At 46.1% G+C, this 15,409-nt stretch overlaps 1 protein-coding gene across 1 annotated transcript in view; it reads right to left on the reverse strand.

Moving 5' to 3' along the window:
• Positions 1–15,409, reverse strand: part of hydin (HYDIN axonemal central pair apparatus protein) — a 1,560,590-nt gene that overhangs the window by 181,344 nt on the left and 1,363,837 nt on the right. The window contains exon 72 of the mRNA XM_069900939.1: positions 2,426–2,591. Within this exon, the coding sequence (XP_069757040.1) occupies positions 2,426–2,591 (166 nt within the window). The remainder of the gene's footprint in view (positions 1–2,425; positions 2,592–15,409) is intronic.

The following is a 15,409-nucleotide window of genomic DNA, read 5'->3' on the forward strand; positions in this document are numbered from 1 at the left end:
CTAATTATTGCAATTTAAAGTAGAACATCATGCTCACTGTTCCAATTGGCTAAATTCTATCCCAACTTATCTTCTAAATACGATAAATGTAAAACTGAGGATGGTTCATTGTATCATAGGTTTTGGGAAGATGTATTTTGAACACTCTCTTTGGTTCTAAACATTAATTTGGCCCCAACTCTTTTTTTTGCCTTGTTTGGAATAAATGGTCCCAATGATCGGACACTGAATCCTTCACAATCCCATGTAGAAGCTTTTGTCTTGCTGATTGCCAGAAGGGCCCTACGAATGAAATGGAAAGGTGCTGTCCCTCCCACACACACTAAACAATGGCTTGTTTGTCTTTAGAAAAAAATAGATGTTCCACTACTGTAATGAATATAAACTTTATTTCTTCATGCGGGTTCATCCTTAATTATTTCCCAAATTTCTAAGCTCAACTAATTTTTGATTCTTGACCTTATTGTTTTCTTTCATCATCAGATCGTGGACGATGATTTTCCCAACAGCTTCTGTTGGTCGGGGCTCGAATTTGCAGATTAGCCAGTTTAATTTTTTTTCTTTTTGCATGTACTCTTTTTTTCAAAATGCAATGTAAGTTTTTGTCATTATTGTTACTAGAATTACGTAAATTTTTTTATTGTATTCATGTTTATTTACCAAGGTATCATTTACTAAACAAAATTAATAAAAATATTGAAAACGAAAGAAAGTAACGGGCATGAATGGCTCGGCAGAGTGCTGGCAGGGTGCCGAGAGACTCTCACTGCTTTGTGAAGGGCATGGATTCTGGTTTGTACCATGTTTTCCTTCAGTGACATTATGTCCCGGGAATGAGAGAGTTAATGTATGAGGAGCGTTTGAAGGCTCTGGGCCTATCCTCACTGGAGTTCAGAAGGATCAGGGAGATCTCATCTAAACATTCCAAGTATTGAAAGGGCTGGATGTAGTGGATGTGTAGAGGATGTTTCCTGCAGTGGGAGAGTCAAGGGCAGAGATGAGGAGAAATTTCTTAACCAGTTCTCGGGAATGGAATCTGTGAGGATGCCGATGGTGAGCTAGGCTCCTGAAAAGACTCAAGTGCTGTCAGCTTCCTGGTCGAATCAGAGGGTTGGGAATCAAGTACCAAGGAGGGTGACTCAGATGCCTGGAGCTTGGGTTCACCGCTAGTTCTGGCAGAAGGCCATGCGGCTACAGAGGTTATGCAACGCAGGGGGTGGCAAGATCCATTTGTGATAGTACAGATTCTATCACCAATGTGTATATGTACAGATTTTAGTGTAGGATGACTGTGATTGGCTGAGAGTGTAGCCACACCTACTGGCAGGTCTTAAAGGATTGCTCCTAGCCAGACCAGGTCATTCTGGACTGGTCAACCTACTTGTGATATGCTCCAGTCTTTTAGTTAATAAAAGCCTTGGTTTGGATCAACAAGTCTTTGGTTCTTTCAATATGCTCTACGCCATGGACACTCGATGTCTCTGCAGAGCTTATTTTCCCATCCTGGTTGGCACACTGGACTATGGGACCTTTGTTTGTGTTTTTACAGGGTAAACAAAGGAAAACAATGTTACTTTTATGTACATGAGAGCAATCAAGGCTTGAACCTTGATGGTCAGCATGGAACAAAAGGGCCAAACGGCCCATTTCTGTACCGTAACTCTCCGTGACTGGTTACAGGCCAGAGGCAGAGTCATAATCAGATGCTGGGAATAGTGAGGGATCCTTTTTACAAACATGAGAGGGTACAGAAGAAGTTTACAAAGTTTTTGCCAGGATTAGAGAAGTTGTTATCTTGACACAATGGAAAATTGAGTCTGTTTTCTTAGGGTGCAGGAGTTGAGAGGGAATCATTTTTAGGTCTATAAAGTCATGAGGGGGGACTAGAGCAGGGAAATAGCACAAGTCTGTTTCCTAGAGAGGGAGAATCAAACACGAGAGGCATGGTGAAGGGGTGGGATTTAGAAGGTATGTGATGCGATAGTTCTTCATTCAGAGGGTGGTGGGCACATGGAACGATCTGCCAGACAAATGGTGGAGGCCACAAGTCAGCTCCCTTTTAGAAATATTTGGATAACTCCATGGGATGGAAGGTGGATGAACCTAACTAGGGCAAATGGGATGAAATCTGGAAAGCCCATTGTTCGGCACAGACAAGCTGGGCCTGTGGGGCTCAATGCCTCTTTGTCAACATAACTTAATTGTGGGAAGCACTTAGACTTCCTCACAACCCTGTACAGGGGCAACACTGCTCTTCCTCCTGTAATTCTAATGCTGGGAATCTCATTCCTGGATTTGAGAAAGCTCTTCCTGAATTCCTCTGAACCTATGTTTGCAAGTCAGTTCAAGCAATCTGGGTGAACTGAGAATTGGTTGAAGCAAAGCTCCAAAAATGTGCCATCAGGATATATATGTTGCCACATACCTAACAATACACACTTGTAGTTGATGTGGGAGCGGTCAAATGAGACTGCTGGCTCGGACGTATTTCCACACAACAGGAAAGGCACAAAAATATTTAGTTCGGGAATCGTGAAGCTCCAGAATGATTCCGTGATGTCAAGTTGATGTGGCACAAACTCAAAGGTGACCTGGAGGAGAAATAAAGGTCAGATCTAGATTCAGAATCTGGTTGTACCTCCCCATTGCACTCTCAGTACTGAGCAGGCTCTTTGACCCAAAAGGTCAACCATCCCTCTGCCTCCTCCAATGCTGCCTGACCTCTTGTTCTGCCATTACTTTAAAAAAAACATTTAATGTATCATTTTTATTCAAAAGCCCTGCAAAAGGTAGTAGACACACCCTAGGACATCACAGGTAAAACCGTACCCACCCTTGAGAACATCTTTAGGGAGCGCTGCTGTCTGAGAACAGCAGCAATCATCAAAGACCCTCACCACCCAGCACATTTTCTGTTCTCATTGCTGCCATCAGGAAAGAGGTCTAGGGCCCACAAGACTTTCACCACTAGGTTCAGGAACAGCTGCTACCCCTCCACTATCAGACTCCTCAATGACAAACTCAATCAGGGACTCATTTAAGAACTCTTACTTTAGGACATTATTGATTTTTCTCTCTCTGTATTGCACAGTCAGTTTGTTTTTCATTTCTTTATTTGTTTTCGTGTGTACATTGAGTACTTTTTTTTGCACTCCCAGTAATTGGTAATTCTGCCTCGACCATAGGAGAAAGAATCTCAGGGTTCTATGTGATATCATGTATGTATCCTGACAATAAATAAATCTGAATCTGCTTCAATTTTATCCTCAAAGCTGGAAAGGTAAAGTTCTTAAGTTACCTTTTTTTTGTCTTTAGAATGGATTTCACCGGTGATTGCATTCAGACAAAGAACCCTTCCCCAATCGTTATTACCAATCTTTGCATTTGTTACACTGACTGATTCCCATTCTATGGTACAGCATGTCACTCACACTCAGTGGCCAAAAATAGATTCACAAGTTGGAATTAATATTGCAACCTGGCTCACTGTGGCACCACATATATCAGAACCACATTACAAATTGCAGCCTGGCTTACACAATTAGGATTTCAAAAATGTTCACTTACCAGGTTGCAATATAAATTGATACAGTCACAATTTAAATCTCGAGATTCTCAATAGGTTTGCAAAAGCCCAGAGAATTAATTCAATTAGCCCATTTAGTTGCCTTACAAAGGCCATGATTTCCTTAACCTCCTCACTGGAGGACAATCCTGTCTTTAAATTTATTTATTTATTTTTTAATGATATCCCAAGGTAGAAGGCCTTTTCAGCCCAATTAATCTACTAACCCCTGTACATTTCTAGAGGGTGGGAGGAAGTCAAAGCACCCAGACAGATTTAATGCAGGTCACAGAAAGAACGTACTAACCCCAACCAGACACAGGTGGGTTTGAACAGCCTGTGATTCAAACCCACGATGCTGCAATGGCATTTCATTAACCACTACACTAACGTGCCGTCTGCTCCCTTGGCATCTCCACAAATACTCCAATTTTTTTCCTTTCAACTCCCTACCCAACTCTTTTTGCAACATTGCATTAATCTCTGCCTCCCATTTCATCATATATCTGCAGTCCTGAATCCCAGTGATCTAGAGACAATTTTCCTCTGCGATTCTTTTGCTGATAGTCTTTGTTCTAGATCCTTGCACCAATAGAGACAGCTTTCCTCTGCCATTCTGCCTCTGCCCATCACATCATTTTCAAGATGACCAACTCTGGCCCCATCCAATCTGTCCACAGTGGTCCATGAAATCACTCCAAAAACGTTCAGAGAAAGATGGCGGTGCTGCCGCTAGTGCAGACCTGCGGGGAGAGAGGGAGGAAAGATGCAGTGCTCCCTAACGGTCCAGCTGCTTAGTCGACTGTCATCGGCTTCACACGGGCTTTGAGGGAGCTGATGGTTGTTTCAGTTGAAATCCTGTGACCAAGATGGCAGAACCAATTAATCGACAGCAGCAGAGGATTGGAACAGGTCACCAGAGGATGGGAAGATCACACCCTGTCTGAGAAGAAGCAGTGGAGACTACCTGTGGGGATGGTGACCACATCAGTGGACCAGTGAGGGGCTCTGCAACTGTGGGACCAGTGCATGCAGCGAGCTGCTGGAGACGGCTGTCAGAAGACTGGCTTGTACTGGCCAAAGGAGTACCAGGTTTCAGAACCGGGAAGCGAGGAGGTGCCGAGGGTGCTGAAGGGTTCCTGACTCTGTTTAGATCTGGAGCTCAGATTGCCAGTGGATTAGACCTGTGAGAGATGAGTAAAACTAATATGAAAATATGAGAGATGAATAAAGCCATTATGAAAGGATAGATAATAGATAATAGAATGTAGGAAGTAAAAGTTAGTCTGAATAAGATAAGGGTCTTCTAGCCTTTTAGACAAGTTCTGCATATAAGAAGTTAGTAAGCCTGAGAGTCGGAAGGTGTGAATAAGGACAAAGGCAGGTTTGTGAATAAGGACAATAAGGACAATGACATGATGGGACACCGACAGGATAGTCTTCCAAGTTCACAGAAAAACAGCACATAGGCAGACAGGAATGCCTAATGCCAAACTCATCCAGGAGGCAGAAAAATGTAAGGGGGAGGGTACTTCTATACTGAAATAAACTGTATAAAAGTTGGGTGAGCCCCAGTGTGTGTGTGTATTCCCAGGGTAAGGGGAAGCACCCAACTTTGCATTGTTGTATAATAAATGTTCTTTGTTCTCAATTTTTGTCTCGAGCAAATTCTGTGAAGGTACTTCTGTTTCTCACAGACTATGTGGCTGTGGGGTCTGCAGAAACACTGGAGGCAAATCTACGGACACTCAGTGATTCTGAGGGGACTCTCTTTTGCTTCTCTCTCTCTCTCTCTCTCTCTCTCTTCTCTCTCTCTCTCTCTCTCTCTCTCTCTCTCTCTCTCTCTCTCTCTCTCTCTCTCTCGCTATCTGACTGTAAGTCTTTACTGTAAAACCCTAAGAGGCACTTAGGCAATTCCTGCCGCTGGGGAATCTGTCTGCCTTGCAGCAGGCAAAAATAAATTTATTACTATGACAATAAAATGAATCTTGAATCTTAAATCTCCTCCGCACTTTCTCCAGTCTTCTCAACTTTCCAGTGAAGTGCTCAGAACCGATATACCCATTCCAGCTCCTGGAAGCCTGACATGTTGCCATTTTTATGGCATTTATAAAATATAAATAGCAGTGCTGCCACTGGTGTGGATCTGCAGAGAGTGAGGAGAGGAGACATAGAGCTCCTCCGCAGGGCTCAACCACCCAGTTCAACTAGTGACAGCTCCATACAGGTTTTAAGCAACCTGTTAAAACCCTGCGACCTCAGGGTCTGGACTCAAGACAGTGGTGCCTGAGTTCAACAGCAGCCTCGAGTGTTGTAGACTCCAGGGGAGCAGAGAAGTGGCACAGGATACCAGAAAATACAGAGACCACTTCACGTTTAAGAGGAGATGGACAGTGACCACAGTGACAGACCAGTGAGTGGCCTTGCAGCTGAAGAACACAAAGATGGTGGCTGTTCGTGACTCGAAGTGAGGAACCCATGCACGCTGTGGCTCTGGGGCACCCTTGCTTCTCTTTCCCTGACAGTAAGAGGCATCCAGCAATTTCTTCTGATGCCAAATCTATCTGCCTTATGGCAAACTAAAGCAAGTTTTTGTGTAATATTACACCTGTTTTATTAGATGACAATAAATGAATCTTGAATTTTGATCCATGGGATCTTTGCTGGCTCACAGAGCAACCCCACCCTGCACCTACTTTCCCTAAAAACCTATTTTTCCCATATTCCCATTGACACCCTCCAGATTCAACCACTCACCTACACTCCAGGGGAAATGAACAGGGGCCAATTGAACTCCCAGATCACTTCCATTCAGGGATGTGGTAGGGAAAAGGAGCACCGTAGGAAACCTGTGTCATCACAGGGAATTCTGTTGTACTGCACACAACTGCTCTTGTAATCAGGACTGAATCTGGCTCACTGTGGCTCTGAGGCTGTGTGTCACTCTGCATCTATTATTCTCCTCCCCATACTTCACAATACCTTAGGAATTGTAGTTTTTGCAACACACATTCAAGTCAGAAGTCCCAGAACCAACCCCTGGGGATTTAGCATCATTCATAGAAGTTAGCAATTCAGCCCATCAAGTCCATTTCCCTATTCATCATAAGCTGATCCACTCAGGCCTCTGCCTTCTCCCCATAGCTCTTGATATCCTGACCATTCAGATGCCTATTAATCTGTCTTAACCCAATGACTTGGCCTCCACAGTCGCCCACACCATTCACCGAAGATGTTGCTTAAATGGAGTTGTTGAAGACTCTTTCCAATAAGCACACAGTATCTTTGGCCCACTGCCATCAGTGAAGACCTGCAGAAACATCAAAATTAAGATTTCCAGGTTTGGAAATTGCTTCTTCCACAGGCTGTGAGTTTGATGAACAGCAGTAAATCATGAAGTCAAAACACAAATTGATGGAGAAGCTCAGCAGGTCAAATAGGGTCCTTTGTGTAGCGAAAGTAAAAATCCATCACCGATGTTTTGGGCCTGAGCCCTTGATCGGGGTATGGAAGCATGTCAGCAAGAATGGGGGGGAGGGGCAGGAGGGGAGGGGGTAAAGATGATAGATGGAGAAGGGAGGAAGGGGACAGCAGTGATCAGGGGGAGGAAGGATGGCTGGGTGGGTGGTGGGGGAAGGGAGGAGGAAAACCAACGAAAAATGAGAAAAGAGGGGAAAAAAGGGAGCAGGAAAGGAGAAAGCAGGGAAGTCGATGTTAATGCCATCTGGCTGGAGGGTGTCCAGATGGAAAATAAGGTGTTGTTTCTCCAATCTGCGGGTGGTCAGGGTGGGATAGTACGTGAGGCTATTGACAGACATGTGAATCTGGGAGTGTGACTCAGAATTGAAATGGTTGACTCTGTTGTGGCAAAGGGAGTGAAGTGATTTTTCAATCTCTGATTGGTCTCTCCAATGTAGTAAATCAGTTCTGTTGATTACAAGTGAAAGGCCAGTTTGGGGCCCTGGACCATGGTGAGGGAGGAGGTGTGGGCGCATGTGGCATCTCCTGCATCCATAAGGGAAGGTGCTGGGTGGCGGGGGGGGGGGGGGGAGTGGCAGGTGGGGCGGGATGAGTGCACGAGGGAATCACAGAGGGAGCAATCCCTGAGGAAGGCCGAGAGGGGAGGAGAAGGAAAAATGTGTCTGGTGGTGGGATTCTGTAGTAAATACCAGAAATACTGACAGATAATGTGTTGGATGCGAAGGCTGATGGGGTGGTAGGTGAGGGTGGTTGCATCAAGGGGAAGAGGGAGCCAGGCGGATGACTGGGAAATGAAGGAGATGCTGGTGAAGCGAAAGCCACATTTGTGGAAGAAAGCAGATGTTTCGGCTGAGAGTTGGAGGAGGAGCTCGGAGAGAGTCGGGCTGTGAGTCGGAGGAGGAGCTCGGAGAGAGTCGGACTGTGAGTCGGAGGAGGAGGAGCTTGGAGAAAGTGACGAGAAGGTAAGCTAAAAAAGTCGGGGGCTTACCGGGGCTTGGGCCTACTTGAATAGGCAATGAGTCGGAGGAGGAGCTCGGAGAGAGTCGGGCTGTGAGTCGGAGAGGAGGAGCTTGGGGAAAGTGACGAGAAGGTAAGCTATAAAAGTCGGGGGCTTACTGGGGCTTGGGCCTACTTTGTTCGGCTGAGAGTTGGAGGTGGAGGAGCTTGGTGATAGTGACGAGAAGGTGAGGTGAGCGGCCCGGCGAGCGAGCTACACGGCGAAGGAATGGGACTTCCAGGCTTTGGCTCAACATGCTTAGGCGAAAGCAGGCGAGGAAAAAGGTAAGCCACATTATTTTAACTCAGTCATGCCTATGGCCTTAGTGCTTTGTACTGGGTGTCAGATGTGAGAACCATGGGTGAGTTCCACCCACCCAGATAGCCACAACGGCATCAGGTACACCGAGATGCAGTTCCTTGAGGACCGAATTGGGAATCTGGAGCTGCAGCTTGAGGACCTGCGGCTGGTAAGGGAGAGTGAGGAGTTAAAAGATACAACTTTCAGGGAGATAGTTATCCCGAGACCAGATGTGTCAGGTAAGTGGGTAACTGTCAGGGGAAGGAAGAAAAATGCCTGGAAAATGGAGAGCATACTTGTGACTACTCCTCTCAGCCACAGGTATATTGTGTTGGATGCTGTTGAGGGAGATGACCTGACAGAAGCTGGCCGCAGTGATCAGGTCGATGGCACTGAGCCTGGTACGGTGGCACAAAAGCTAAGAAGGAATGCAGTGGTCATTGGGGATTCCATTGTCAGAGGTACAGACAAGAGATTCTGTGAGCAAGATAGGTATACCCGCATGGTGTGCTGCCTCCTTGGTGCAAGGGTAAGGGATATCTCAAATCAGGTCCAGAGTATTCTGAAAGGAGAGGGTAAGCAGCCTGATGTCTTACCAATGACATAGATAAAAATAGGGAGGAGGTACTAAAAAAGTATTGCAGCGAGCTAGGATAGAAGCTAAGAAACAGGACAGCCAGGGTGGTGATCTCTGGATTGCTACCTGTGCCAAGTGCAACTGAGGATAATAATGGAAGGTTAAGACAAATGAATGCGTGGCTGAGGGGTTGGTGTAAAAGACAGGGTTTTGGCTTTTTGGACCATTGGGATCTCTTTTGGGGAAGGCATGGCCTTTACAAAAAGGATGGGTTACACCTAAACCCAAAAGGGGTCAATATATTGGCAGCTAGGTTTGGTCAGATGCGGTTTAAACTAATTTGGCAGGGGGATGGGAACCTGTATGATAAAGGAAAGGACAGGAAAGATAAAATAGGAAAAGTTGGGTTAGGCAGCGAAAGTAAAAAATCAGAAAGAGCAAGGAGGGTGAAAAAAGCAAATCTGAAGGCTTTATATCTTAATGCAAGAAGTATTCGGTACAAGGTAGATGAATTGGCTGTGGAAATTGAATCAAGCAAATATGATTTGATTGGGATTACAGAAACATGGCTGCAAGGTGGGCAAGCCTGGGAACTTAACATCCCGGGGTATACAATATTTAGGAGGGATCGGCAAGAAAGAAAAGAGGGTGGGGTAGCATTGACGGTGAGAGAAGGGACCGACACAATTGACAGGAAGGATATTAACTCGGAAGATGCGGAATCTATATGGGTAGAACTGAGGAATAGCAAGGGGTGGAAAACGTTAGTGGGGGTGGTATATAGGCCTCCAATTAGTATTGTAGAGGTGAGGGAAGGCATAATAAGAGAAATCAGAGAAGCGTGCAATAAAGGAACAGCTGTCATCATGGGAGACTTTAATTTACATATAGATTGGACTAGCCAAATTAGTAAAAATATTGAGGAGGAGGAATTCCTTGGATAACCGGGACGGTTATCTAGACCAATATGTCGAGGAACCAACTCAGGAGCAGGCCATTTTAGATTGGGTATTATGCAATGATAAGGAGCTAATCAGCAATCTTGTTGTACGAGGCCCTTTGGGTAGGAGCGATCACAATATGATTGAATTCTCACTCAACATGGAGAGTGAAGAAATTAAAACCGAGACTAAGGTCCTGAATTTAAATAAAGAGAATTATGATGGTATGAGACGGGAGTTGAGTAAGATTGATTGGGTTGTGTTTATGGGGGGGTTGATGGTGGATAGACAATGGAAAGCATTCAAAGATCTAATGGAAGAATTGCAGAAATCATTTATCAAAAAACATGACTCAACCATGGATAACAAGGGAAATTAGAGACAGCATTAGGTCCAAAGGGAGAGCATATCAATTGGCCAATAAAAGTACCAAATTTATTTAAAATGTTATCTCTATGTTTGTGGTTATTAAATAAGACCACAGTCTGCCCAGTTCAGCAGCAGAATACTGGGCATCATCACGGTGAAGCACCTCAGTACTGTGCGCCCAGCCCACTCCTTTCACCCACGACTGCATCACCAGATCCAGCTCCAACAGTCATCGAGTTGCAGATGACACAACAGCAGTTGGTCTCATCAGCCACATCAATGTGTCACACAACAGAGAAGAGGTGGAAAATCTCATGACAAGGTGCAAGAATAACAACCTGAGCCTCAACGTGGACAAGATGAAGGAGATGATCATGGACCAGGGATGACCACCCTCCACTAAATATTAATAGTTTGGCAGCAGAGAGGGTAAAGAGCTCCAAATTCATCAGAGTCCACTTAAGAAGTGACATCTCCTCACTTGTCAGGAAGGCACAACACTGATGTACTTCCTGAGAAGATTGAGGCAGGCAAGGCTACTGGCCACCATCCTCTTAATCTGACAACAACATCTCCCTTCCAGATATTCTGAACATTTTTAATGCACAGTTTGATGAAAAGTATAGGATGATGCTGAAAGAAGGCCTGTATCTCCCTGATAAACAGGCTCCCTGTATAGCCATGGCTAAGGTGAGGAGAACTCTATTCAAGGTGAACGCACTCAAGGCAACGTAACCGGTCAGGTACTGAAGGACTGCATAAGACCAATTAATGGAAGTCTTCACAAACATCATCAATACCTCACTGCAGCAGTCCATTGTTCCGCAGGAATCAGGAATCATCCTGTTACCCAATAGGGTGATAATAACAAGCCTCAATGACTACTGACCTCCATCATTATGAAATGCTTTGAGCACCTGGTGATGGAATGCATCAAAGGACACCTCTCAGAGGTGCTGGACCCATTTCAATTCACTTATAGAGGAAACCATTCCACAGATGATGCTATTGGTGTATCCCTACACTCCGTCCTGACCCACCTGGAGAACAACACCACATATACCAAGTGGCTGCTGATTGACTTCAGCTTGGCGTTTAATATGATAATTCACCGGTGGAGAAGCTGTCCTTGCTGAGACTCAACACCCCTCTCTATAATGGGATCCTGGACTTCCTAACAGAAAGACCACAGTCTGTCTGGGTCAGTAGCAGAATGTCAAGCAACGAAACGCTGACTCACCTCAGGGCTGTGTGCTCGACCTTCTCCTGTTCACGCTACTGACCCACGACTGCATCACCAGATCCAGCTCCAACAGTGTCATCAGGTTTGCAGATGACACAACAGTCGTTAGCCTCAGCAGCACCAATGATGAGTCGCACTACAGAAGTGTAAAATCTCATGATATGCTGTGAGAGTAACAAAGTGGAGAAGACAAAGGATATGTTCATGGACTTCACAATAGATCAATAACTCTGTATTGGAGGGATTGGAGAGCACCAAGTGACCTATTGTGGACACTTAGCATCCTTTTGCTTGTCAGGAAGGTGCAAGAGCGACTGCACACCCTGAGAAGACTGAAGTGGGCAAGGCTACGGCCACCATTATGTCACCCTTCTCTAGGAGCTCACACTTGAGCCTTCCAGCTGGCTGCTTCAGAGTTTGGTATAGTTTCTGCAGAAAAATGGATCAGAGGTCAATTCGCAGGTCCATAGTGACAGAGAGGATCATTGGAGTCTCCCTCCTCTATTGACGTGATCTACCGGGATCGTTGTAAGATCATTCAGGACCCCTTCCATCCTGTACACAGCATCTTTCAGAGAAAAGATTCAGGAGCATCAGAGCCAGCACCATCAAGCTGAGGAATGAACAGCTTCTTCCCATGGGCAGTGAGAATGCTGAACTGCTCATACAAATCCTCCGTGACTCAACTATTTATTTTCCAATAACATTTATTTATTTTAATATTTGTACACAAGTACTGTGCATATATACTTTTTGTCTGTATGTGTGTTTGCACTGAGGAGGGAGAATGCTGTTTTGTCAGGTTGTACTTGTACCCTCAGATGATAAATAAACTTGAATTTGGAGTGTTGTGTGTTGTTCCAGTCACCACGCCACAGGTAAGCTGTAGAGACTTTGAAGATAGTGCAGAGGATGTTGGCTGAAATGGAGAGTATTAGCTGCAAGGAGAAGCTGGACAAACTTGGATTGTCCCCTCTGGAACTTCGAAGCTGAGGATGTGACTTGATAAAAGGTGGAAGGTGAGAGACGGAAATAGTGAAGGACAAGTATCAGGCAAGTATTTTTCATTGAGAGAGTTAAATGTCCACAACATTGACAGGAGGGTGATGGAAGAGAATAGAACAGCAACGTTTCAGAACCACTTAGACGGGCACATGAACAAGCAGGGAATGGAGGGTGATGGATCTTATGTGTGGTTTAATTTGGCATTGTGATTGGCACAGTCATGCTGGGCCTAAGGGCCTGTCCCATCATCTGAGGGAGCGGGGAAGATCTCAAGGCATTGTCTCCCAAACATCTACTAATCCACCGGTGCCTCCAGTCTGAGAGGCAACTCCTTCTCTGCCTCCTGACACCGAGGCAATCTTCTTTCCATCCTCCAACATGCCTTTATTCCGTTGCTCTGTCTTGCTGCAGCACCTAATCAAACCCCTTGAGAGTCCATTCATACCACATTGATCTCACTTCCTCACTGACCCGCCTCTGTTGCTTCATCAAAAATTCTCTAAGCGAGAATGATTCGGCCTGAATTAAATTTCTGCTGGCTTTCTCTAATCAATCTGCACGGCTGACTTTTCGCTCTCTGATTACTACTTCTAGAACTTTCTCCCTCATTGAACTGACCAGTTGCTCAACACTACCATTAGAACCCTGGGAGACAATGTTCAGGCTGTCAGTAATTTCATTCCTCACTCTCCTCATTCACTGAGGGTGCATCCCATCTGCACCAGGGGGCTTCCCCACTTTTCAGAGCAGTTTGCCCATCATTGAAAGTGAATTCAACTCGAGTCTCAACTGTCTTCCAGATGGGACTCAGAGCTGGGATCAGTATTGCCTCCCAAAATTTCTTCCAAGCGAGCTACAGCTGAACTGAAGATCAAGTCTGGACTTAACAAGGTTGCACACTCCACCCCAGTACCTTGTGTTGGGACTTCAGGGTGCCTCAACCTGTTTCCCATTGAGGCTACACCTGTTACAAGATGCAGTGTGGCGGATCACCTAAGTGCAGTTTGAACCGGCTCAGAAAGTCGCAGGTGAACCATTGACATCAGCAACCGGGAGGGCCCTGACTGCGGGGTGAACCACAGGCTGGAAGGTGACATCATTTCTGCCTGGAGGCTTCCTGGGAGGAATGTTTAAAACACACGCTTGTAAACAAGTAAACAGTTTTCCACTGGATGCCACTCAAGTCAGACTCTTTCTTTCTCTCGTAGTGACACAGCACGACCACACTGGTGACCCCGATTGGCCCAACGGATTTTGGACCCGGCATGGACAACGCAGCCTCACAAAGTGGAGTGTCCCTCAAACTGCCTTCCTTTTGGATGACTCAGCCAGTGGTCTGGTTTGAACAAGCTGACGCACAGATCCAAATCAGGCAGATCGTTGCAGACACCACCAAGTACTATTATGTGCTGAGCACCCTCAATGTCAGGTCATGTGATCAATTTCCCGCATCAGCCACTGGTTAATGACAAGTATGAGGCGCTTAAAGTCCTCCTCTTTTGGATGTTTGGTCTTTCCCGCCACAAACAAGTGGTGCGGCTCCTGCACATGGATGGCCTAGGTGACTGCACACCGTTGGCTTTAATGAGTAAAATGTTGGCGCTGGCAATGGCCATAAGTCTTGCCTGCTCTTTGAACATGTTGGTCTAGAGAAAAAGCCCGAAGACATCTGCCTCATGCTAGCCAACAAGGATTTCAGCAATCCCGCAGGGTGGCCGTCTGCCCAGATATCCTGTGGTGCATGAAGCTGCAGGGAGGATGCCCCATTAGGATCAGTGATGTATCATGCCCAAAGACCCAGGCTGCACGTACCCCAGCAGCGAGACCATACATACCCTTCAACAAGCACGACACCAGTGCAGATTCTTGATGTTTCTACCACCAATGGTGGGGTTCTGGAGTACGCCATTGCAGACCTCCATGTGCATTTCTGGGGAACACCACAGTCAGCCATCGCTAATGGCTATGGCAGCTGGCCACCGTCACAGCCTACTCTACGTCTGGGACAAGTACTCCAGGCCCAAGAACCTGGTGGGCACTGGAGCTGAAATCAGGGTCCTAATTCCTTCAGGATATGATATGCAGAACAAAAAGGCAGGGCCAGTGCTGACAGCAGTAAACAACTGCTGATGGTGTGGATGGGATGCAGTGTCAGCTGCATGTACAGTACTGGAATCATACCCCTGCGGTTTAGAGCCAACAAGTTCACTTGGACATTCATGCTGGCTGTGGTGTCCCAACAATTGCTTGGGGCAGATTTCCTCATAGCTGGTCGACTTGAAGGGACAACAGTTAGTAGATACCAGGACTTTTCAGACATTCTCCCTGGGGAAGGCCAAGCTACCCGTCCTGCAGCTGGACTTCGTAACATTTTTAGGAAATGAATTTGCAAGAGTTCCTGTGGATTTTCCAGACATCATAACACCACAATTCTTTTCGGCAACACCCATGCATAGCGTGTCATACCACATTGTCAAGCAGGGATCTTCACTCTACACCCGGTACTACAGGCTGCTGCCCGAACACAGGGACCTTCACTCCATGCCCTGGCCAGCAGACTGCTGCCCGAGCGCATGAACCTTCACTCCACGAGCAGTCCCACAGATTTTTGCCCGAATGCAGGGACCTTCACTCCATTCCTGGTCCCACAGACTGCTGCCTGAGTGCAGGGACCTCCATTCCACGCCCGGTCTTGCAGACCCAACAAACTCTGCCTTGCAAAAGAGGAATTTTGGAAGATGGAGGAGATGGGGATTGTGCGCAGATCCGACAGCCCGTGGGTGTCCCTGGTCCACATGGTGCCTAAGTCAGCAGGCTGATGGAGACTATACAGTGATTACAGATGGCTGAAAGACACCATCACCGCAGAGCATCACCCTGTACCCCATATACAGGATTTCACTGCCAACCTGCATGGGGCTTGCATTTTCTC

This window comes from Narcine bancroftii, chromosome 10 (assembly GCF_036971445.1).
Source record: "Narcine bancroftii isolate sNarBan1 chromosome 10, sNarBan1.hap1, whole genome shotgun sequence".
NCBI lineage: Eukaryota > Metazoa > Chordata > Chondrichthyes > Torpediniformes > Narcinidae > Narcine > Narcine bancroftii.